The sequence below is a fragment of the Schistocerca americana genome, chromosome 6, assembly GCF_021461395.2.
Source record: "Schistocerca americana isolate TAMUIC-IGC-003095 chromosome 6, iqSchAmer2.1, whole genome shotgun sequence".
Lineage (NCBI taxonomy): Eukaryota > Metazoa > Arthropoda > Insecta > Orthoptera > Acrididae > Schistocerca > Schistocerca americana.
The window spans coordinates 189,322,670-189,348,918 of NC_060124.1; the positions used below are offsets into that span (position 1 = coordinate 189,322,670).

The following is a 26,249-nucleotide window of genomic DNA, read 5'->3' on the forward strand; positions in this document are numbered from 1 at the left end:
GATGTTTGGTTGAAGCAAATAACCCTCCCCTACATCTATGTCATGAATACCTACATATGAAATTTTTATTCAAACAGTCACAATTTTGCACAAGACCATTTAGTACATGACATCTATACCTTACAAGGATTGTGTTATGCATCTAGATACTAGCTCAACGAAGTCTTACTCCTCTTATTGCTGCATACATGGATACTAGTCAATTTCCCAAATGAAGCATGTCTGCACAATAATTACTCTGCTCTGAAACAGACTACTGCACCTGTGTATTGGAACCACAAGTTGTTTTTGACATTGACTTTGGCTGTAGTTATCCAGATAAATGCAGTTTGATGGAGTATCTCTCCAAAAATAAGAATACAAGATTCATCTACACCTACGCTTCAAAAAATGAAGATGGATGTGGTTGTGCTTACTGGCATAACAGCTGCCATATTGGAATGAAATCCCAGCTCACTAACAAACTCACAATTATGACAGTGGAGCTTTTGGCTATTCTTTGAGCTCTTTAATATGCCAATAGGTACTTGAGTGCTGAGCTTATTATCCTTTCTGACTCCTGATCACCTCTGAAACTATTAAGACATCTGCACAGTGGAAGATCAAATCATCCAATAGCATATGACATCAGAATCTGATGTTACAGATCACAAGTAGGTATCAGCAAGTTACCAAGAGCTGGGTAAAAGGGAACTTTGGCATACCTTGCAATAAAACAGTAGACATGTTACACAAATAAGCTGTCTGTGGCAGAGTGGGGAGACACATGGAATTATCAGATCCAGACCTTTGAAACATTATTAAACCAAAATACAGAGAGTCAAGGAACACAGAATAGGAATTGATCTCCAAATAAGATTATGCAAAAGAGAACATGGTGCTGTTTCCTAACTTCAGGTACAAGAAAAATCAATGCTCCAGAAGTCTCACAAACACTATAAGATGCCTCACATTCACTGTGGCTGGTTCAGGAACCATCTATACTGTACTGGTCTGGTTAAATTCGCATTGTGGAAAAGAAGAGGAAGTCAATAACATCTTTTTTTGGCTGCATAAACAGATTCAACAGTACAAGCTACCTTCTACAACATCTGACCACCATTGATTGCTGCTTGCCGACATGTATTATGATACAACTCTGCTTGAAAGGCCAGAGAACATATTGCCTTTTATATGCCTCTTTGATGAAAAAGCAGCTCAACTTCTAATATGATATGACTGTAATTCTATGTTTATGATGTTGTGCAAATGTATTGAATGCAATGTGTATGTTGCCCTTCAATGTTTTATCCATTCTATGTATTATGATGGCTGTATGAGTCCTGCTCAGATGCCAAAACAAGAAAATAAATACATAAAAAAGAAAGTAATTTAGGGAAACCACGGAAAACTTAAATCAGGTTTGCCAAATGGAGACTGGAGCTTCCATTCTCCTGAATGCAAACTCATTCAGTTTATCTCTAATGTGTTCTGTTTAGATATTATTGCAAAGAATTTATTTCATAAGATAAAATTTAGTGCTTCACTACTTGTTCATTACTCAATACCAATCACCACAGACACTACAGTCACTAAATACACATTACTTCATACTCCAACAGCTGACATCAAAAACTTGACACCATGGTTTCCAGTTTCAGTACTGTAACTTTCTTTTTGCTTGCTTGATAAACTGAGTCAGCATCCTCCCCTAATGAGCGAGACATTGATCTCAAAAATAAGGTAAGGTGTTAGCATACCAACTGCAGAGCTTTGATAAAGGGTTTCAAAGGAAAGAAATGAAAGTAAAAACATTATAGAGTGAAAGTGTGTAGTAAAATGTTTTATCTTATTTTTAATATTAGTAAATTACTACTGCTATTGATGTTGTTGTTTTCACTTGTTTTACATTTTCACCTAATTCCTGGTCTGTGCTATCCAAGTCATCCTTTACTGTACAGAATGCACTGCTTGTTCCAGTAATCTGTCTAATCACCTTGGGAAATTTATAGTACAATTTTATTCCTTGGTAGAAAAGCAGTTCTGAGTTTTATACTTATTCTTTCTTGGTATATGTATTGTAAGTCCAGTGTAGATCTAGTTCTCTGGTTGTGAACAGAGTTATTAATGCAGTAATTACAGAAGTTATTATTGATGAGTATAACATATCTGATACAGCACTCTCACAAGAGTTAAATGATATGAAACCACTCACCTTTGAAGCACAGTCAAAGCAAGTTCCCAGTGCAGCCAGCACTCTGATCACATTCAGACTGTCATTGCATTTCACTGCTGTAAAAGTAGCAGAGATTGTTGAAAATTTCATATAAAATTGTAAAAATGTAAGTTATTAAAATTTTTATATATTGAGTTTAGAGAAATAAAGTAGTCAAAAATTAATCAATGTGTGAAAATATAATCCTTAGGGGAAACATTTTACATTTACTAAGAAACACTCAATTCTCTGATTGAAAAACTGTCTGAAACATACCATAGAATGGCTGGATTCTTGGCAGTTTAACTATCCATTCCTCGTGTTTCTTTATTATGTCACTAACATCACAAACACAGAATGGGTCCTCCTGTAGCTAAGGGGGAAAAACATGTAGGACAATGTTAGGCAGTCAGTAAATTGTGTTTAATGTAGAGAAATATGAAATGAATGCAGTTTATTTGTAAGGAGAACAATAAAATAAATTTAATTTAAGTGGACTTTACTACTTACTCCTGAGTCTGCAATGTCCTTTATGGTGCTCCAAACATTTGTGCTGGTATCCATGACATGAATAAGTTCATCATTATTACTCAGCTGCATGATATCTATTTTCTGAGCAGCTGATGAGCAGTATCCAAGATAAACTGTGACCAACCAGACACTAGTTTTCAGCAAACTTATCAGATGATATAAACTGGAAAAAAGAAATACAGCCAGCTAATATTAGATATAGAAGTATTTTATGCAAAAGATGAATGAGTGATACTTTTATGAAAAATTCACATCAAGTGCTCTTTTTGTATTATAAATGTTATTAAGATTCTGTAATTAAGTGACCTTTTATATGCATGGCCAAAGAAGACAAACTTAACGCATATCAGTAATTGTGTTAAAATCAACAAAACATTATCTCTTAATTTTTGTAAGTTGTTCATCACTTATTTTGATACTTTTTTTCCATCTGCTCTCTCCTGCCTTAACCAATATTTATGTAAGCATTTGTAGTTCTTAGTTAATAATACCTGCAATAACTGGAAATGGTGTACACAATTTACTTTAAGAGTAATAATCACCATTTTCACAGCTGAGAAATGGGAGCTCCAGTTTCTGTATGTACATGTAACACTTTCCAGATAATGGCTTGCTGAACTTTTTCTACATCTCCTGCAGGTTGCTACTAATGGTAGCAAACTTTTTCAGAGCCTGCAGCTCTTATTTCACTACAAAGTCCAAAGTTCAAGCTTGAATAAAACTGATGCACCTGAAACAATTAAGTGGTTAACCATGTAACAGAAGTGTTAATATCCAATTTGGATCACATAAATAGTGAAATATTAGGTTTACAGGAAACCATCATGGACCTTCCTGAAAAGGTAAAAGATGTGTCTGAAAGTCTTAACACTTGGCAACTAGAGTAAAATACACTAAAGCTCACAGTGAAACAAGTAGCATTGTGCATAAAAAGTCTATCAGCTGAGACAGAGAGCAAAATAGAGGAACTTCTAAAAGAATAGGGTAATAAAATTATTGAAAAATTTGAACTAGAGCTAAGGAAAGTGAAAGATTGGAGTGTCACAGAGGTACATGCTGAACAGCATACCATAGTGCAAGCTGTCAAGAGCTAACTTAGTTTCATGAGGAAAATGTTGATTCAGTATCTGCCCAAATGGCAACATGAGATTCAAGATAAATTAACCGGTCAAATTGATTCTGTGGAAAAGGAATTAAATATCATAAAAGGTCAAATTGGTGATAACACATCACATATAGCTCAAGCAGATGGAGCCTTTGACCACTATCATAGTCCTATATTGCAAAACAATGCATGCATTGATGATGAATGTTCAGATACATCTATATCTACATACTCTGCAAGCCACTGTATGATGTGTGGGAGAGCGTACCCTGTATCACAACTGGTCATTTCCTTTCCTGTTCCACTTGCAGATAGAGTGAGGGAAAAGTGATTGTGTACCTCAGTATGAGCCCTAATTTCTTGTATCTTATATTCATGGTCCCTATCTGAAATGCATGATGGCAGCAGTAGGATCGTTCTGCAGTCAGCTTCAAATGCCAATTCTTTAAACTATCTCAGTAATGTTCTTTGAAATTAATGTCTTATTCTCTCCAGGAATTCCCACTTGAGCTCGCAGTGTATATTTGTAACACTTTCATGCTGATCGAATCTACTGGTAACAAACCTAGCAGCTCACCTTTGAATTTCTTCATTGTCTTCTTTCAACCCAACCTGGTGTGGATCCAAACACTTGAGCAGTACTCAAGAACAGGTTGCACTAGCATACTGTATGCAGTCTCCTTTACAGATGAACCATACTTTCCTAAAATTCTCCCAATAAACTGAAGTTCACCATGCACCTTCCCTACCACAATCTTCACATGCTTTTCAATGTTACAACCAGATATTTAAACACATGAGTGTGTCAAGCAAGACATTACTACTGCTGTATCCAAACATTGTCGGTTTGTTTTTCCTACTCAACCACATTAACTTATATTTTTCTAAATTAATAGCCAGCTGCCATTCATCACACCAATTAGAAATGTGGTTTTTAATAAACCTACAGACACTTATTTCAGCACCTGTAAACCACAGCATCATCAATGAACAACCACAGAATGCTGCCCACCCTGCCTGCCAGATCATTTATGTATATCAAAAATGACAATGGTCCTGTCACACTTCCCTGGGTCACACCTGATGCTAGCCCTGTCTGCGATGAACACTCACTGACAAGGACTACAATCTGGGTTCCATCACTTAAGAAGTCTTTGAGCCAGACACATATCTGGGAGCCTATTTCATAAGCACATACCTACATTAACAATCTGCTGTGGCGTACCATGTTAAATGCTTTCCGAAAATCAAGAAATACAGAATCAGCCTGTTTCCCTTCATCCAAAGTTTGCAGCATATCATGTGAGAAAAGACCAAGACCAAGCTGGGTTTCACACGAGCAATGATTTTTAAAGCTGTACTGATTCATAGGTAAGAGCTTTTTGGTCTGTAGGAGATTTATTATATTCAAACTCAGAATATGATCTACAATTCTGCAGCAAATTGATGTTATGGATATTTGTCTGTAATTTTGTGGGTCTGTTCTTTAATTCTTATTATATACAGAAGTTACCTGTGTTTTTTACCAATCAATTGGTACTTTACATTGGTCAAGACATTCACAATAAATGCAAAATAAGTAAGGAGCCAAAGACATAGAGTACTTTTTGTAAAAAGAAATTGGGCTTCTATCTGGACCTGGTGACTTATTTTGTTTCAACCCTTTCATTTGTTTCTCTATGCCAGGGATGCTTATTACTGTGTCATCCGTACGAGACTCTGTGCAATGGTCAAATGACAGTATGTTTATATGATTCTCCTGCATTAACCATTTCTTAAACGTGGCATTTCAGTAGACAATTACCACAAAACTATACCAGTAGGAGTTTCGTGTGAGGACCCACCCTTATATCTGTCTTATTGGAGGAAAATCTCCTCAAACATAGACAATTTAGGTATTCATACTAGAAAAGAAAACCATACATTGTGTTCTTTTTGTTAAATACTTTACAAATATAATCCCTAAAATGGTATCTGACCCACATAAGATTCAGTTCATCACAAGTTTTGTCCAGGATGGGGCTGCCCTATTGGCTATCACAACGGCAGAACATTGTCACACATATGAGAAATTTGAAAATGCCTTTTTGGCAAAGTATTGGTCAAAATGTGCTCAACAAAACTGAGAAAAGAATGCTTTAATCCAGAATTATATAGTCCTAGACTATGAAGCCTAAGGAATTATTTTGAGAAATATTTGAATAAGAGTTGCAGATAGGATCTGTTATGTTCTGAAAGGCAAGTTGGTGAGTCCCATTACAGAAAATTTAGTGCAGGTACTTGACTCCAAATTGGAATACTTTTAATGAGCACTCTACTCCACTGATTTAATAAATGAAGTTGGAAGGGCTATTAGCAATGGAAATAATCATAGTAACGGGAATGGAATGAATCAGGAAGTGCTGACATGTCAGCAGTATGACAAGAATCACAACTGATCAGCTAATGCTCATACTGGATTTGTTGCCTCACTGCCAATGCCTCAGATGTCATGTGGTGGTGGGTATGCACATATACGAAGGGATGCATGAATGGTCACAGGTTCTTTTTTAATTCTTGGGAGAGTGTCAGAGAGATATTGAAGGAACTGAATTGGAAGACTCTGGAAGATAGACGTAAAGTATCCCAAGAAAGTCTATTACCAAAATTTCAAGAACCACCTTTAAATTATTACTCTATGAATACACTATAACCACCTACATATTGCTCACATAGGGGTCATGAGGATGAGATTAGAATGATTACTGCATGCACAGAGGCATTTAAACAATCATTCTTTCCACACTCCATATGTGAATGGAACAGGAAGAAACCATGCTAACTAGTACAATGGGGTGTTCCCTCTACCATGCACCTCACAGTGGTTTGCAGAGTGGAGATGTAGATGTAGACTGACTCTCCAAATCGTAACAGAAGGAGAAGGACTGATGACAGGCACCATCTGGGCTATAAAAATAATGGAGTACACCCCCAGAATGCAGATGTAGATGTAGACTGACTCCCCAAATCATAAGAGAAGATGAAGGACTAATGATAGGCACCATCTGGGTTATAAAAATAATGGAGCACACCCCCTAGAATAATCACAATAACTGTAATCCATGGTATTCCAATGCTCAAAACACACTACAGTTCAGTGCAGTGCAAAGTAATTCAAAGAACCAGCTGCATTCCAGTCAGCAAAATCAGATAACCTTTAATGGAAACACTTATCCACAGCAGAATCCTGAAGTAAATCATGATGTTCACACTCATTGGCATAATCAGTATCCCACTGTGAATGTTGTAAAAGTCAGAAATTAGACTCGCCCTGTAGTGGCTATTTCAACAAACTAGTGTCAGCCACATTCAAGCCCCCAATTTTGACAGTAGTATGCAGTGGGTATGTTAAATATACTGTGGCTTACATTACCTACTGGCCTATTGGACTACAAGGAAAATTAAAGGTCTGTATCCTTATCATGACTTGAAGAGATATTTCCAATAACTGAATGCATATATTGACAGAACCTATAAAATAGGGAGAGCATAGGCTTTAATAATGCAACTGTACTAATTACAGTGAGTATAATTTTCTGCTCAGTTAATAATGTTAAGAAATTGGGAACAGAAATTACAATGCCCAATAAGTTTTGGTTATGTAGAGGAAACACCTTGACTGCAAGTACCTCAGACTGTACATCTAACCCATATGCAAATGCTGTTGGTGTGGTAACAGGAGCTAGGGCATAGATGACTAGTCTTCCAGTTAAGTGAAAACATGCACTTGATGTGTCACAAGAAAATGTTTGCATAGTGTGGCCACTGTGATCTTATGTTAAGTATTGATTAAGAGCATCAGAATCAAGGGGCATGGCCCATTGAGCATGGAAGTAAAAGCAATTTCGTCATATTCTAGTGGGTAAGAGGGAATGAAAAATCAATTATCCTCTACAAGGTTTGATTTAACTAATTGTCCAACCAAGTGGGATGGTGCAGTAGTTAGTATACTAGATTGCATTTGGGAGGACGACAGTTTACACACACGTCTGGCCATCCTGGTTTAGATTCTCCATGATTTCCCTACATTGCTTCACGCAAATGACAGAATGATTCCTTTGAAAGGTATAACCAACTTCCTTCTGCACCCTTACCTTATCTGATGGGACTAATGACCTAGCTGTTTGGACCACTCCTCCCAAATCAACCAGCCAACTAACTGATTGTCTGCTGTGTCTGAAATTGATGTCAAACAGGTCTCAGACTCATGAAATTATTCTTTTCCCTTGCCAAAGAAGATATGAGTATAGTGATTTTACTACATATCTCTGATGCTGAGACTTGCCAAACATTACTGAGTGATTCTGCTCTATTAGGAACAATTTATGAGAACACCAGCTGAAAAAAAATTATGTTTCTGTAAAATGAGAATGAGATATGCAGACAATCTGTAAATGTGCAAATCGTTATGACATGAAAACCATTAAGAACATCAGTAACTGGTGCAAATAAGGCAATGCAGAGAGGAATTATGATGGTGTCAGTTTCAAGCAACCAATACAAAAATGCACTTGAAAAGCTAACAAGGTAACTGGTAAAGCATAGACCTCTGTAAATAACAGTAATGTTCTGACTACGAAGTCTTTCGCAACCGAGTCCGTGCATAAAAAGTTCTTGGTTTACTTGCCGCGTCAAATTTGGATGAAATCCCAAGTTTTCGATGACTACCTCCGTCATCTTCGTCAGGGGTAAAACTGATGAAGATGACGGAGGTAGTCATCGAAAGCTTGGGATTTTATCCAAATTTGATGCGGCAAGTAAACCAAGAACTTTTTATGCAACAGTAATGTTCATTTGCACACATATAATATGGTGTGGTGATCATGAGGTGAGTCCTCATCATCCATCCAAGAGACAATTGATGTTATAGCAAAAGTTGCAGCTGAAAAGTACATGTGCTAAGCTTTACGAGTGTATCATGCAGTTTGGGCACTACCACTGACTAGCAATATGGTGGCATGAGCAACAAACCAGTCTTTGAGGTATTTTAATTCCAGTTGTTGACAATGCCTTAGACATGGAGTCTGCACGCCTGAAGTTTAACTGCGTGAATGAAGATAGCTTTGTAATCTATGGGATGATATATAAAGGCAATGCCGCCTACAGCATCTGTTTTGCTATTTTCCTTTTATCTGCTATCAAGTGAATGAACTAGTTCAAGAGCTATGTACAATACTTTGTAAACAATATATATGGACAGTGTGAAATCACTGCAATTACCTAATGATAATACAGCCTCTGTTGCTTTCACGAGAATCACATGCATATCAACCAATATACCAAAAATAAAGTTTAATGACTAGTATCATTAAAGATAAATAATTCACTAGGGATATGCGTTTTGTTGCGCACACAAGTAACTCACACATAAAATCAGTATAATTCCCATTTATATGTCTCTTCTATGTAAACCACAGCAACATAAGGAAAAAGTTCGAAATTTGTACAGTGACATGTTAAATATTTGTACTAACAAAAGAAATGAGGCTCCATTGAAGAAGAGTGAACATGAAAAATGTGAAACAGTAAACAAAGGTTACCTACAAAGTGCTTCGGAACACTTCTCGTGTAATTTAAAAATGGTTAAGAAAAATGACTGTAGTAAGTTGAAACAAACACAAACATGAGTCAGCTTACAAATAACAAAAAACAGGTACTGTTACTTTCAGATAGTCATGGTAGGAACTGTGCAAAAGTACTGAACGAAATTTCAACAACCAGCTATAAATTTAATCTTTGATAAAGCCAAATGCTATATTCAAAGAAGCAACATGCAATATACAAAACAAAATGTGTAGTCTAGGACAAAATGATTATGTTGTGGTCTTAGGTGGTGCAAACAATATTAATGGATCAAAACATGGTTTTATGACATCACTAGATGAAACCATCGCAAAAACTAGGCACACCCAACTAATTCTATGCACAATACCATATAGATATAACATGCCAAATGAAAACTGCAAAATCTACCAAATGAACAGTTACTTGATGCAGAAGGCATCTTACAGTGAACACATCAGTTTTAGATGTAAATAGCTTCCTCCAATGGAAAGACTTCACTAGGCATGGGCTTCATTTACATAAAAATGGGAAAAAGAAACAGTGTGTTAATATGCTGAATGCCATCAAAAGTCCACTCATAACAAGAAGTGCCATAAAACGTGTTACACCAGGACATCAAACATATTTGTGGTCAAATGAAGCTAATTTGGTGGAGAATCTCAGAAGAATGAGCAATACTGCAGCTGAACCAACAACACCTGGAGCTGAAGAGCCATCAGTAACGACAACAAAAGTGAATATGCAGTCAGGATCACCAAGGAAAACATCAGACACCGTGTTAGAAAAGAAGAAGGTATCCACAGTCAGCACCAAGTCACCACCAACATCCTATGCAAAAATCTCGTCAAGTGCCACAAATCAGTCAGCCCATGACATCCAAGTGGAGACAGCAAAAAATGTGCAACCACACTCCAAATCAGTACCACTGGAAAGTGTGACAAGATCTTCAACACAAAAATGCAGACCTCCAGCCTACAGCCAGGATTTTTTATGGGCAAGAACACCAGTAGCTCCCTGCTAGCAGCAAACTAAAGGAAAACAGATGCAGAGCAAAATCTTCATGAACCACAACTACAAGAAAACCCGGCGAGTGGTGTCAAAAATCATTCCATTGGAAAACAGTCACTATTATCCTTTAAAATATTACGCCATAATGTGCAGTCAATGTTTAATAAGTTACTAGAAACAGATCTCTTCCAAAAAACAAAGTCACACTTAGATGTTCTCTGCATCACTGAACACTGGTTAACAGAAGACAAAATTTAAAAAAAACACCACTTGGCAAATTTACTCTAGCTGGTTATTCTTGTTGGAACAAAAGTAAGGGAGGTGGTAAAGCAATCTATGTCAAAAAAATTGAGCTACAAAAGCCTCACAAAGTACAATAATATGCAAATAGAAACAGACTTTGAATTCTCCTTAATTATCTTAACAGACTATAACTTATTGATACCAAATGTATATAGAGCCCCTGATGGGAACATTCAAACCTTCAATCATTCCCTCAAAGCACTACTCAAAAAAAATCACTCACTAAACAAAAATATATTAATAAGTGGAGATTTTAATATTGCCTTCCTCACACCTGGAAAAAACAAAGATGAATTGTTGAATATTACAAATTCATTCAACCTACCCTCAACTGTAAACACACCAACCAGGATCACAAAAATTCAAAAACAGCTTTAGATCAGATTTTCATAAACACAGACAAATTACACCACTCAATTGAAGTCATCAGCACAGGTTACAGTGACCATGAAGCCCAAATATTGACGCGAATTTAAATTACATAGGACAATATCCCACAATAACTAAAATGCAAAGGCAATTTAATGATGATAATATAAGGCTTTTTAACTATCTGTTAAGGTCTGAAAACTGGGCAGAGGTCTATAAAGAAAATGATGTCAGCTACATATTTAATTCCTCACATGAAACATTTCTCTGCCACTTCAATACCGCATTTCTACTGAAATCCAGGAAAATCGGAAACAAACACACAAACTCATGGGTAACAAAAGGTATAAGGATTTCCAGCCAAAAAAAGAATGACTTAAAAAATCACATGAAACACCATGAAGTCTATGACCAGTTTAGGTCATACTGTAAGACCTATTTTGCAATCTACAGAAAAGTAATCCAACAAGCAAAAAAATTATACAATGATAAATTTATAAAGGAATCTAACAATAAAATGAAAGGCTTGTGGACAGTTATAACAAATGAAACAAACAGTAAGCAGCATGTTATAAACAAAACATTAAAACTAAACCCAAATGATGAAGTCACATCAGATCCCCAAAAAATAGTAAATGGTTCTAGTGACTATTTTAGCAAAATAGCAGAAAACCTGATAAAGAAAAACTGCCACAGACCAAAGACTCAACACCAAACACTAGTAGAAACCATACCAGTACAGGCATCAATGTTTCTTCACAAAGTCTCCAATACTGAAGTAATTACAGCTATAAAAGGACTAAAGAATAAGTACTCCAATGGAAGTAACAACATTCCTGATTTAATTGTAAAGAAATGTGGAGAATCCATTGTAGAACACCTAACCCACAAAATAAATGCACCCTTTACAAATGGAGTTTGCCCTGACCTACTAAAGACTTCTAAAATTACCCCACTTCACAAAAGGGCCCTAAAAATGATGTAGCCAATTACAGGCCCATAGCACAACTCAGCTTATTCTCAAAACTATTTGAAAAATTATTTTACACCAGATTGTAAGACTTTACTAATAAACTATCCTTACTAACAAAACATCAGCGTGGTTTTAGAAAGCAAAAGACAACTACCACAGCTATTTATGAGTATCTCAACAAAACCTTAAAAGCACTGGATAATAAGGAAAGCACTACTGGTATCTTTTTAGATTTATCCAAAGCCTTTGATGTAATTGACCATACCATACTCCTTAAGAAGTTATCAAATAAAGGTATAAGAGGAATTACAAACAAATGGTTAGAATCTTACCTATCAAATAGATTTCAAAAAAGTTGAAATTAATTTTGAAAAAAAAAGAATACAACCACCCATCAATCTACTGTTCACTCCTCTGACAAAATGCCTATTAGATATGGTGTGCCACAAGGCTCAATCCTGGGACCCATACTGTTTCTGCTATACATTGATGACATAAGCACGAAGTTTGCCACAGGACATGCCACACTATTTTCTGATGACACAATTACACTAATAACATGTACTGATACAGAGGACCACAACCAAAAAATTAAACCACTTATGTCGTCACTCAGGTAATGGTTCAACGATAATAAACTGATTAAAAATATACAGAAAACAATGTACATCAACTTCAGACTCTCATCCCATAGAGAAGAAATGCCCAATGTGATTCTAAATAACCAAGAGCTTATGTGCGTCAACTCTGTCAAATTTCTTGGCATATGACTTGAAGAAAATCTTAAGTGGGAGACTCACAAAATATATCTCAAAAAAACTATCAACTGTGTGTTACATTTTAAGGATACTCAAAAAATCAATCACAAAATCTGTTCTCATACATGTATATTACGCTTACTTCCACTCAACATTACAGTATGGAATCATATTTTGGGGGAACTCACCTGGAGGTAGATATATTTTCAAAATGCAAAAAAAGGCAATACGCATAATATGTAACCTAAGACATAACAAATCATGCAGGCGACATTTGAAAACAAATGGCATTATGACACTGCCCTTTGCTTACATTTATAATATTGTCTCATTTGTCAAGTCATACCTGTTAAACAATGACTGCACATTAAAATTCAATGGAGATATTTATAACTATGCAACAAGGCAGCAATCTGACCTACATATGATTCAGTCCAGAACTACCTGCTACCAAAAAGTGTTTTAAATGTTGGGATACAAATGTATAATAATTTACCAAATGAAATCAAAGCAACAAAGAATCCACGAGCCTTCACGCATAAGTTAAAGAAATATCTCTTGGACCATTGCTTTTATGCAGTTGATTATTTTTTTGAAAGGGGTTAAAATTGCAAACAATTTTATGATAAATGTTCAATTAGGTCTGAAAATTATATACTGTGCATGTCTATGAAATATACTGGATTATTATATACTGTGCATTTCTATATGAAATGTACTGGATTATTTTATTATTACGTTTGTATTGGCTGTTTGTATTTTACTATACAACATTTGTATTTACTGTTTTGTTAAAGATAGCTAACTTCCTCATTACAAAATAATGTAAAATCAATTTATTAAAAATTACTTGCAGATATGTTCTCTTGACCTGTCCAATATGATATGTACAACCGTACAATTCTATGATTTGTATTAACTGTTTTGTTTAAGATAGATAATTTCCTTGCTACAAAATAATGTAAAAATCAATTTGTAAAAATTACTTGTAAGTAGTTCTCTTGACCTGTCCAATATCATATGTACAGCTGTACAATACTATGATTGCCTGGATCAATAAAAATACAGTACAGTCAATGAAAGTTGCTGGAGTCCTACACAAAGTGACCGGGAAGTATCAAACCCAATTGTCCTGCAAAGCTTTCCTGGAGATTCCTGGTTCAGGTGTACAAGCATCACCACAATCCAATATGAGTGAACTACATTTTAACTCAAATGATGAAGTACTATTTCTCAATTTTTTTCTCTTTGTAGAAAAATATTTGAAGTAATTTTTTTGCTACTTTCTAATATACGTTAAGTGGACAGACTAAAATTGAGTGAAATGCATGAAGCCTATATCTCATGAGTATAAAAGTGAAACTTTCTGGCAGATTAAAACTGTGTGCCCGACCGAGACTTGAACTCGGGACCTTTGCCTTTCGCGGGCAAGTGCTCTACCATCTGAGCTACCGAAGCACGACTCACGCCCGGTACTCACAGCTTTACTTCTGCCAGTATCTCGTCTCCTACCTTCCAAACTTTACAGAAGCTCTCCTGCGAACCTTGCAGAACTAGCACTCCTGAAAGAAAGGATATAGCGGAGACATGGCTTAGCCACAGCCTGGGGGATGTTTCCAGAATGAGATTTTCACTCTGCAGCGGAGTGTGCGCTGATATGAAACTTTCTGGCAGATTAAAACTGTGTGCTCAACCGAGACCCGAACTCGGGACCTTTGCCTTTCGCGGGCAAGTGCTCTACCATCTGAGCTACCGAAGCACGACTCACGCCCGGTAATGTGAGTACCGGGCGTGAGTCGTGCTTCGGTAGCTCAGATGGTAGAGCACTTGCCTGCGAAAGGCAAAGGTCCCGAGTTCGAGTCTCGGTCGGGCACACAGTTTTAATCTGCCAGAAAGTTTCATATCAGCGCACACTCCGCTGCAGAGTGAAAATCTCATTCAGTATAAAAGTGGCTTTAAGTATGAAATACACATCATACACAGACACTCCAAACAGTTAAAGAAACATTTGATTTCACCAAGTAATTTTATAAAGAAAAATCTTTGCCTCAATCAGATGGGACAAATGAATCATAAAGCTGTATATATTTTGTACCACAAATGCTATTAAGAATCTGTAAGTAAATGACATTTAAATGCATAGCCAGAGAAGGTAAACTTAATATATATCACTAATTGTGATAAAAATCAACAAAATGTTCTCCAAATTTTTGCAAGTTGTTCCAGAATGAAAAATTTCACACTGCAGCAGAGTGTGTGCTGATATGAAACTTCCTGTAAGATTGCCTGTGACAGGCCAAGGTCCTGAGTTCGAGTCTCAGTCCTGCACACGGTTTTAATCTGCCAAGAAGTTTCGTGTTTGTCACTCGCTTTGATACATTTTTTCTTTCTGTTTCAGCTAGCCTATTCAATCCTGTCTTGGCCATTTTTTATGTAAGCATTTGAATTTCTTAGTTAATAATAATTGTATTAATTGGAAATGGTGTACATGAGTTTATTTTAAGAGATGTAATCACCACATTCACAGCTGAGAAACCGATGCTTCCAGTTTCAGCAAGTGCTTGTAACGCTTTCTGGGATAAAGGCTTGTGACTAACAACTATCAATCAGTTTCTAGATCTTGTGCAGATTGCTACGAATTGTAGCAAACTTTTTCAGAGCCTGCAGTTACTATTTCACTACCAATTCTGAATACATGTAGTCACAAATTAGAGATTGTGAGTGTGTTATCGTGGCAGTAAAGTATGAGGCTACATATCATCATTCTAAGATAATTTTCTTTACCAATGTAACAATGCTTCCAGAATTTCAAGCAAAGCAATTTCCTCAAAAAAGTTCCTTAGATCACAATGAACTACAAGGAATCTGCCAAATGTGAGGTCAGGGTACAAGCTTGTGGATGGCACATTTCACTCCAAGGTAAAGCTCGGGACTTGATCCGTGGTGACAGGCTTGAAGTTAACATTAGTTCAACTAAAACATATGTAGAATCTCGCTTAAATAAAGCAGGGATAAAACAACAGTTCGTTGGCCCATATCAAAACACAAACATTAATCTGCAAAAAAATTTCAAGTATACCAAACAATGTAAGGTCTCTTTTTATGACACATTGCATCTGCTACCAATTACCTCAATCATGAAGAATTGCTCGGCTAAAGAATGTGAGTTAAAAATGCTAACAAGTAAAAAGAACTCCTGTATATCTGAAGGATCACTCAGGCAACTATTAACTAAAACTTGACAAGAATTACAAATCACTAATGCTTCTGCATAAAGGTTGTTATTACCACCTAGGATAGCTCCCTTCTAGTAAAAAAATAAAATAAAATAAAACAACACAACAACACATACAGATTGCAAGACCCTTTAAAAGAATATACATGAATAACTCGAAAAGACTTTAATGTAGACTGATCTCCCTGGAGTAATTTCCCTTTTAGCTTAAGAAGAAGTAGCCATAATAGATCCAGTAGTTTGCCTACAAAGGACAGAAATAGACATTTGGGGCAGAGGAGAGTTGAGCACTTAGTAGCCAATAATCATTAAGCACCTAGTAGTCAATAATCATTAAACTGGTGCAGCACACATGAGAGCCACCAGCCAAAATGAGTGGTACAGAAATGTCGAAGAACACTCACCATTAAAACAGGTAGTGGCAAATCACAAGCTCTGTTTTCAATGAAGCATGGCAAACAAGCTGAGCAAATGTTCACTCAAACTACACATTAAATAGCTGGCACACTGCAATAACTGGCACAGAGCTCTATACGAACAGCACTAGCACACAGGACCTGCTGCTGGAACATGTACACACCACAAAAGCTGGTCTTGCTAACCTAAAAAAAAAGTACTCTTTGCTTTGTGTGCAATCCTCTCCAAGACTCCACACAAGCCACACAGCTCTCATCCCTGCTGTCCCTCTGCTACAGGGCACTAGCTTCCCACATACCCAAATATGGTGCTCAAGTTCAGTGGGTATGAGGTATTCACCTTGCCACATAGGTAAGAAGTATTTTAATTTGTTACATCATATTAATGAATATATATGGTCATTTATCTCTAATGTAGCATACTTTAGTAAGTAAATCACCATATTGATTATATTTTCATTCTTCTAAGAATTAAAGAACTTTTCTCGTGCAATATCTTGCTTCTGTGTTATGTTTCTCAGAATTATACATCTTATTTGGTTTCCTGCCAAATGACATATATTTACCATCCTCTTCCACCTTGATTGAATTCACAGTATGGGCTTTGTCCTTGTACAACAGTGAGTTTGTGCAGCGTACTGTCACTCTGTGTGCAGATAGTTGCTTAATACATCCACCGTCACGTGTTTAGAGGTAACAACATGGCAGTCAGTGTGTTAGCTCTGGAAATATGAATGTAAACTGAGTGAAAAATGTATGACATACATAAAAATTAATTTTTTATGTTATCTTAAATGCACTGTGTGTAATATCATCAATCACGTGTCAGGGAAAAGTGTCTAGAAATAGTTAACTACTGGTATGTACACAGATCAAAAAAATGTTTTGCATCACCTCGATTCTGAGAGTTCTGGAACCTGCACAGAAAATTGGAATAGAGATCAACATAAACATCATTTCCACCCTTTTTATTACTCATGAAAACCACACATTGTATGTTGTACCACCACCCAGTGAGACCTTCAGAGGTGGTGGTCCAGATTGCTGTACACACCAGTACCTCTAATACCCAATAGCACATCCTCTTGCATTGATGCATGCCTGTATTTGTTGACCATACTATCCACAAGTTCATTAAGGCACTGTTGGTCCAGATTGTCCCACTCCTCAATGGCGGTTCAGTGTAGATCCCTCAGAATAGTTGGTGGGTCATGTCATCCATAAGCAGCCCTTTTCAATCTATCCCAGGCATGTTCAATAGGGTTCAAGTCTTGAGAACATGCTGGCCACTCCAGTCCAGCAATGTCATATCCTGAAGGAAGTCATTCACAAGATGGACACGAATTGTCATCCATGAAAACGAATGCCTTGCCAATATGCTCCCAATATGGTTGCACTATCAATCGGAGGACGGCATTCACGTACTCTACAGTCATTACGGCACCTCCCATGAACACCAGTGGTGTATATCAGCCCCACATAATGTCACCCCAAAACATCAGGGGACCTCCACCTTGCTGCACTTGTTGGACAGTGTGTCGAAGGCATTCAGCCTGACCAGGTTGCCTCCAGACATGTCTCTGACAATTGTCTACTTGGAGGCACATGTGACACTCATTGGTAAAGAGAACATGATGCCAATCCTGAGCAGTCCATGTGGCATGTTGTTGGGCCCATCTGTACTGCACAGCTTGGTGTCATGGTTACAAAAATGGACCTCACCAATTACGTTGGGAGTGAAGTTGCACATAATGCAGCCTATTGCACACAGTTTGAGTCTCAACATTAAGGCTGTATGAAAAGAATTATTCAACATGGTGGCATTGCAGTCAGGACTCCTCTGAGCCATAATCCGTAGGTAGCGGTCATCCACCGCAGTAGTAGAGAGGCATGTCACTGACAGTTCCTGTCTCTCTGTATCTACTCCATGTCTGAACAACATTGCTTTGGTTCACTCCAAGACACCTGGACACTTCCGTTGTTGAGAGCCCTTCCTGACACAAAGTAACAATGCGGATGTGATCTATCCACAGTATTGACCACCATCTAGGCACAGTTGAACTTCTGACAACATGAGCCAAGAACCTCCTTTCTGGTGGAACGACTGGGAATGATCAGCTGTTGGACCCCCTCCGTCTAATAGGCGCTGCTCATGCATGGTTGTTTACATCTTTGGGTGGGTTAGTGACATCTCCGAACAGTGAAAGGGACTGTGTCTGTGATACAATATCCACACTCAATGTCTATCTTCAGGAGTTCTGGGAACTGGGGTGATGAAAACTTTTTTTGATGTGGGTGTATTAACCCAATAAATGGCTCTAAGTGAGATGTGTGTTATGTCCAAACAGAAATACAGCCATTGCTGTGAAAATATGCCACATATTAAATGTGTAGCTGATACTGAACATTTAAAAGAGAGCATCATAAGTACGTAATCAGCAATTCGTACTTAAAAGAGTGATAGAGTGAAACTTTAAAATAAAATATCTAGTGCACCATTATAAACAAAACCTACAAAAACTCTAAACAGTGAGGAAGAAACTCAGAATGAAGGGATTAGAAGCAAAAATACTACACCAACAGTCTCAAGTCTTTGTGTTATGAAATGCCCTGGTAAAAGCAACAGTGTTAATACAAATGAAAACTATGAAAGAAACTGTTGACCAGCACCCCAAAAAATGGTACACGGTGAAAACAGGAGTCAGAATGCATTAATTCTTTCTGGCAGCCATGGACATCACTGTGCTAAAATTATGAACAGTTTTCAAAAGTCAAAACACCACATCTCTTCTGTTATAAAACCTAACACTCTGTTAAAAGTTGTTGTTTGTAACATAGATGGGAGAATGAATGAATACACACACACACACACACACACACACACACACACACACACACACACACACACACACAAAAACAAGGGAAAAAAAGTGTCATCATTCTAGATGGGCAAAACAATGCCACAAAGAAATTTGAGGATTTCAAATGTGCCCTAACTGAGTCTCTTCAAAAGACAGTCCACACAAAAGTAATCTTGTGCACAGTTCCATACAGTAAAATGTGCAAAAATTGAACAACACAAACTATGCTGCAAACAAATTCTCAGTGAGCACTGCAAAAAATTACGAGCATGTTATGATAATGGACATCAATACGTTTCTTAGCAGAAGCAATTATAAAAGCATGGACTTCACTTATGAACAGAAGGCAAAGAGAAATTATGTAGACATTTATAGATAGAATTAGAGACCAATCTGCAAACACCAGCTCTAACAAACAAACAATGTGAAGACTTTTCAGCAAATATGGAACTAAAAACAGAAGAAAAATCCACAACAAAAATTGACTTACCCAATTTGACACATGAATGAAAGATCAGGAACCACATGAAAGATCAATACTCCATCTTCACTGCTCAAAGAAGACACAGCAAAACAAAACTATCAAAGATCAAACCAAGATGTGATACCAGCAACAGCATCTAGCCCAAAAATAGCAATTAAACCAAGTTCCACATACAATTAGAGGAGAACTTGGTGAGTGGTGCCCCAAAACTTTAGCTACAGTCTAAAGTACATAAAAATGTCATCTGTCCCAATGGAAAACAGACACTAGTACCTCTTAAAATATTACACCATAATGAGCAGTCAATGTTTAGTAAGTTGTTAGATATAGATCTATTCCTGAAAAGTGATTTACAATTAGATGTTCTCTGTATCACTGAACATTGGCTAACAAAACATAAAACTGAATAAAACACCAATTGGAGAATATAATCTAGCTAGTTACTCATGTTGAAGTCAAAGTAGGGGAGATGGTACAGTTATTTATGTTAAAAAGAACGTGAACTACAAATGCCTCACAAAGCGCAATAATATGCTAACAGAAAAAGATTTTGAATTTTCCTTAATTGTCTTGCAAGGCTCTGACATACTGATAGTGACCTCATTCAGATATCCCACTGGAAATATCCAGACTTTCAATCACTCCCTTGATGCACTACTAAATAAATTTTGTGCAATTAATAAAATTTTATTAATATGTGGAGGTTTTAATATCAACTTCCTTAAACATGGAAAAAGCAAAGGCCAACTGCTAAACATAACTAATTCATTCCACTTATCCCTAACTCTTGAAACCACAACAAGGATCACTGAAAGCTCAAAATCAGCTCTTGACCAGATCTTTATAAGCTTAGATAGTCAATACTACTCAACTGAAATCATAACACAGGTTAGAGTGACCATGAACACCAGATGCTAGCAGCAAATTTAAACCGCAAAAAGCAATGTCCTATAAAAGCTAAAGTGAAAAGGTAGTTTAATGAAGAAATAATAAGAGTTTTTAATTATCTTGTAAGGACTGAGAGATATATAAAAAAATGTTAACAGCATTTTTAATTCCTTTCATAAAACACTTCTTCACTATTCCAGTATTGCATTTCCATTAAATTGAAGGAGAACTGTAAACAAATGCACAAAGTCATGGGTAACAAAAGGGATAAAAATCTCTAGCCAAAAAGAGCGCTGCCTGAAGGACTACATGAAACAACATGAGGTGTTTAGGACATACTGTAAGTCTTACTGTACTGTCTACAAAAGATAAATCCAACAAACAAAATATTATATAATGATAAATTAATAACAGAATCTAAAAATAAAATGAAAGGCATTTGGAAAGTTGTGAAAAATGAAACTAATAACAAGCACCATGCCATAAACAAATTTTTGAAACTGAATCTAAATGACGAGTTGACATCAGAACCAGAAAAAATCATAAATGCTTTTAATGACTATTTCAGTACAATAGCTGAAAATCTGATAAAGAAGAACTGCCATAGAGCCACTACTCAATGCCCAACAAATACGAAAAGCATAAAAGCATCAATGTTTCTCCACAATGCCTCAAACACTGAAGTGCTTGCAGTTACAAAAAGACTAACAAATAAATACTCTAGTGGCAGTGACAAAATATCAGATTGTATTGTAAAGAATTGTGGGTAGTACATTAAAGAACCATTAACTGTTATAATTAATGCATTCTTTAGTAATGGACTTTTTCTTGATCCCCTAAGGGTTGCTAAAGTTACCCCACTCCACAAAAAATTTCAGACCAGTAGCACAACTCAGCACATTTTCAAAAATATTTGAGAAATTGTTTTACAGCAGATTATAAAGTTTCATTAATAGATTCTCCTTAATATTGGAGCGCCAACATGGCTTTAGAAAAGCTAAAATAACAACCACAGCATATCTCAACACAACCTTAAAATCATTATATAATAAAGAAACTACTACTGGTATTTTTTTAGACTTGTCTAAAGCTTTTGATGTTATTGACCACACCATATTCCATAGAAAGTTTGCTAAAAAACATGAGAGAGGAACCGCAAACCTGTGTTAGAATAATATCTGTCAAACAGAGTGAAAAAAATTGAAATAAAATTTGAAAATAAAGAGTACTAATATTCATCAGTGTATTGTGCACACCTCTGAGGAAATTCCTGTTAAATAAGGTGTATGACAAGACTCAATCCTGGGACCCATACTGTTTCTGTTATGTATTGGTGACATAGACACAAAGCTTACTTGAGGGCATACTACACTTTTTGCAGGTGAAACAAGTATCCTGGTAACAGGTGCAATCAAAGCTGAGCGATCAAAAGCCATTTATGTCATTCTTGAGGGAGTAGTTCAATGAGTACAATCTCATCATAAATGTGCAAAAAACAACCACATAAGTTTCAACCTCTCATCTCAGAAATGAGAAATCTCCAACTTGCTTTTAAACAACCAAGAGCTCTCCAGTGTGGGAACCATTAAGTTTCTTGGTATATGGCTTGAAGAAAAACTTAAGTGAAACACACATATCATTTATCTCTCAAATAAGCTGTCAACTGTAAGGTTATTAAGCAAATCAGTCACCAAATTAGTCATATAAGTATGTTATTCTTACTTTCATTCTATACTGCAGTATGGGATTATGTTCTGGGCAGACTCACCCTGCAACAGAGATATCTTTAAAATGCAAAACAAGGTAATACTTATAATATGCACTCTGAGATATAATGACTCATGCAGGAAACATTTCAAGAAACTTCACATTATGACATTCAACCTGTTTATACTTATAGTATTATATCATTTATTAAAACCTATCTATTATGCAAAGACAGCCCATTAATATTAAATGAACACATTCATAGCTATGAAACAAGACAGCAGTATGACCTACTTATGTTTCAGTCCAGAAAAACTTGTTACCAAAAAAAGTTCCTACATACTGGGGTATGGATGTATTATAACCTACCAGATGAAATTTTAAAAAAAGACAGGTATAACAAGGGTTTTCACATACAAATTTAAAAAAATTCTTTTGGACTGAAACTTTTACACAGTAAATGATTTTTTTGGAAAAGATAATAAATGTTAACAAATTCCTTAGTAACTGTTCACTTAGGCCTGTGACGTCAATCCACGGATCGATAGGCCAAAACATGATATGTGTATTATGTCTTCAAGTGGATCTTTGCTTTTGTATACTTCCGGGACCTCAGTTCCCACCTAGTCTTTGACCTGTGTGTTTGTCGTGTAATAAAAGTATTGATGATTAGAAGAGAGAACTGTGGTCATTACCTTACCACCTTAATAGCTCCTTCAGTGGTGACCCTGAAGTTCGAATAATCCGTCAAACCGAGTACAAAGGGACTACAATGCCAGCTTCCACGTTTCACATGGACCTTTGTCCACTACACTATGGCCTTCTGCAACACGCTGCCACTGCCCGGCTTTCACCAGCAACAGCAAATAAATTCAAGCACGCCAACTGTAGTCGGTGCTCGACGTCCTATTCCTCAGTCCTATAGCCTCGAGAACCCAGGGACCTCGTCAGCTGCAGTGGTTTTGAACATGATGCCGGCGATCTTGACTCTGGCTTTGTTAGCCCTGAAGTGCTTCAGTTTTCGCTGCACAGCAGTACAAGAAACCACTACACACTGATACTTAACTTTAATGCAAGTGCTGTAAATAGTGGGGAGCATAGTTTTCATAATGTTCCACAACAGGACGCCATTTTGAATGTGCAAGCTCCACATCTGTATCACTCCGCGCCGGTGGCACACTACGTGAATGACATTCGCCAACCTCATACTCCGAGTGTTCATCAGTGCAGTAATTTGAGCGCATCAGGTTCCACCAAGCTCATCAGTGACTCTGTGATGGACAAATTCGCTGCAGATGTGGAGGACCAATTTCATAAAAATCTTTCGAGCAACCGCCGTGACCACTTTGAGCTTCCACCGCAACAACCGGTCCCGCTTCGCTCCACGCCGGGCTTCCTGCTAGCGGATTTTGCTTCCCCTCCAGCTACTAGGAACACAGCCGGCACATCTGCTTCCTCTCTACCGCCCTCACGACGCAGAGTTTACTTTGACTTGCCTACTCCTGCATCCGCGAGTGGCTGCCTGCATTCTTCGACCGCCAGTTCGTCGAATCTACCGAAACTTCCAGCATTCAAACCTGCCCACCCAGAATTCTGGTTCAACCTGATCGAGCAAAATTTCAGTGTCTGTGCACTTGATGACAATGCCCGTTTCACATGCCTCATGAACCACCTCCACGACCGTGTCAACTTAATTTATGACCTGGTTAAGTCACCTCCTCCGAACGAGAAATATGCTACAGCTAAACAAGCAATACTGGAACGTGTCTCCAAGACAAGAAGAGAAAACGTTCGACAGCTCATCTATGAAGAACGCCTCGGCGACAGATTTCCGTCCCAGCTGTGGTGATGCCTTCGACTTCTCGTCGGTGAATGCGACATGCCAGACGCCACGCTCACCGGAAAAGCTGCCTCTGTCTGTCCAAACGGCCATCTCCGCCTATGAAGACAGATCAAATAGCGAACGCATGCGAACGCTTACTCCACTCTACTACGTGAACGCCGTGCCCAGCAGTCCGGCAGCTACGTCAGTTTCCAACCACAACCAGGGCCCCAACGTGGACGCCCCACTAAACCTAAGTCTGTCAAGCTCGCCGCACTACCGGCACCTTCACGTCCGCACAACAACAGCACATCTGACTCCGCGGAAGATTCTGGGCCACCGCCGTCTGACCACTCGCAGGAGCAGACGTCCGCCCATAAATACTGTTTCTTCCATGCAAAATTCGGGGAAGAAGCACGCAATTGTAAACCGCCGTGCTCCTACCCAAACTTCAACCGCAGGTAGGCAGCAGCACCACCTCTGTGACGTAAACAACAGGCGCCGTCCCACGATCCATTCGGTGTCCAACACTAATGCCTCGAATGGTCGAGTCTACGTCATGCCGTCTTCCTGTCACCAAAACACGAATGAATTAATGTTTCCTGTGGACCGTGAAAGACCAAAAGCGTATTATAACAGTTTATACGAGATGAAACGCATCTCCCGCCACAAGACCTTCTCGGAATTCAATTTCTTATCCTTAGTACCACTGTGTACACAAAGCTGGTGAATGAAGCACTGTGCGGCCCCATCATAACGATCTCAAGTTCCGATATTCTGACTGCCATGTAGGAGCTGTCGTGGTTGATCATGCTGGTTGTGGCCTCTGCACGTTGAGGGTTTTCCAGCTCCTGTTTGAGGTGCCGCCAGACACTGTGGTGGCTGCCCTCAAATCTTACAGCAATGTTGTCAGTCATGTTGTTGAAACGTGGAAGAGATTTGAAACTTATAATATCCTCAGTAGTGTCACTCAGATAAAAAGCAAACTGAGGCATCACATGCCTTCTTACTTTGTTAGTGCCAACTGCAGCACTGTTGTCTTGTACAATAGCCAACTGCGCACTTGTTCAGGTTGTCGTCAGGAAAGTCATATCTGTCTTGAATGTCTCTGTAGTTAACTCGTTCAGACATAGATTGGAGACCTCACTCCTCCAACGGCACCCACTGTGTTTGTTACCTCTATCTTACGTGTCTGTGGCGGGACTGCTTGCTGCACTTACTCTGAATCAGTTGGCATCGGCGTCAACTCCTCTTGACAATGCAATGGACATTTTCCCAGTCTCATCTACACTGCCCCAGGAGACAGTACCAACAAACAATAGCCATCAGCAGACATAAGTCGTCTGTCCCAACCTCATGGTTGTCGATCATGGAGTCATACTGATCTCTGCTTTTCTGCTGTCTGGCCACATGTTGGATGACAGCCATCAGTCATCTGACACGGAACAACGTCTTAGAAAGTAAGAATCATCGAGGAAATGAAAGAGACACCGCCGTACCCCTTCTGATGACTATCTCCATTGGACGTGTGCACAGGATGATGACTCCCCTACAGATGATGTGATATCCTCTGATGCCCTGGCACAAGAAGTTGCAATGTCTCTCTCCATCTCCAGTCAGCATCCACCTACAGACACCAGCCTTCCCCCACCTGCATCTTTTGCAGTCCCACTCCCCCATTCTGTGTCTGATGCAACCTGAACCTCTGATAGTGTTCCACTGAACTGGCCTGATGAAACAACTGTCTCTTGTTCAGACGACATCGATGCTGAGGATAGACATTCTGGAGGCCTGCAGGGCACTGGATCCCCATTAGCTGGGTCAGCTCTCTCCCCCATCACAATGGTGAGCCCTTCCACAAGGGTCTATCAAGGAGATCTCCAAGCTTCATCTGTATTTGCATCACACACCCTCCTGATGAGGGCAGCTTTTTAAACTTATCACATAGCCATGGTCAGTGTCAATACCATTTGCATAACCATAAACTGGCA

At 38.0% G+C, this 26,249-nt stretch overlaps 1 protein-coding gene across 1 annotated transcript in view; it reads right to left on the minus strand.

The window, feature by feature from the left end:
- Positions 1-26,249, minus strand: part of LOC124620042 (ornithine decarboxylase-like) — a 97,450-nt gene that overhangs the window by 32,619 nt on the left and 38,582 nt on the right. The window contains exons 2-6 of the mRNA XM_047146709.1: positions 17,063-17,218; positions 3,268-3,455; positions 2,705-2,888; positions 2,471-2,567; positions 2,195-2,271 (exon numbers count right to left, since the gene is read on the minus strand). Of these exons, the coding sequence (XP_047002665.1) occupies positions 2,195-2,271; positions 2,471-2,567; positions 2,705-2,794 (264 nt within the window). The 5' untranslated portion in view covers positions 2,795-2,888; positions 3,268-3,455; positions 17,063-17,218. The remainder of the gene's footprint in view (positions 1-2,194; positions 2,272-2,470; positions 2,568-2,704; positions 2,889-3,267; positions 3,456-17,062; positions 17,219-26,249) is intronic.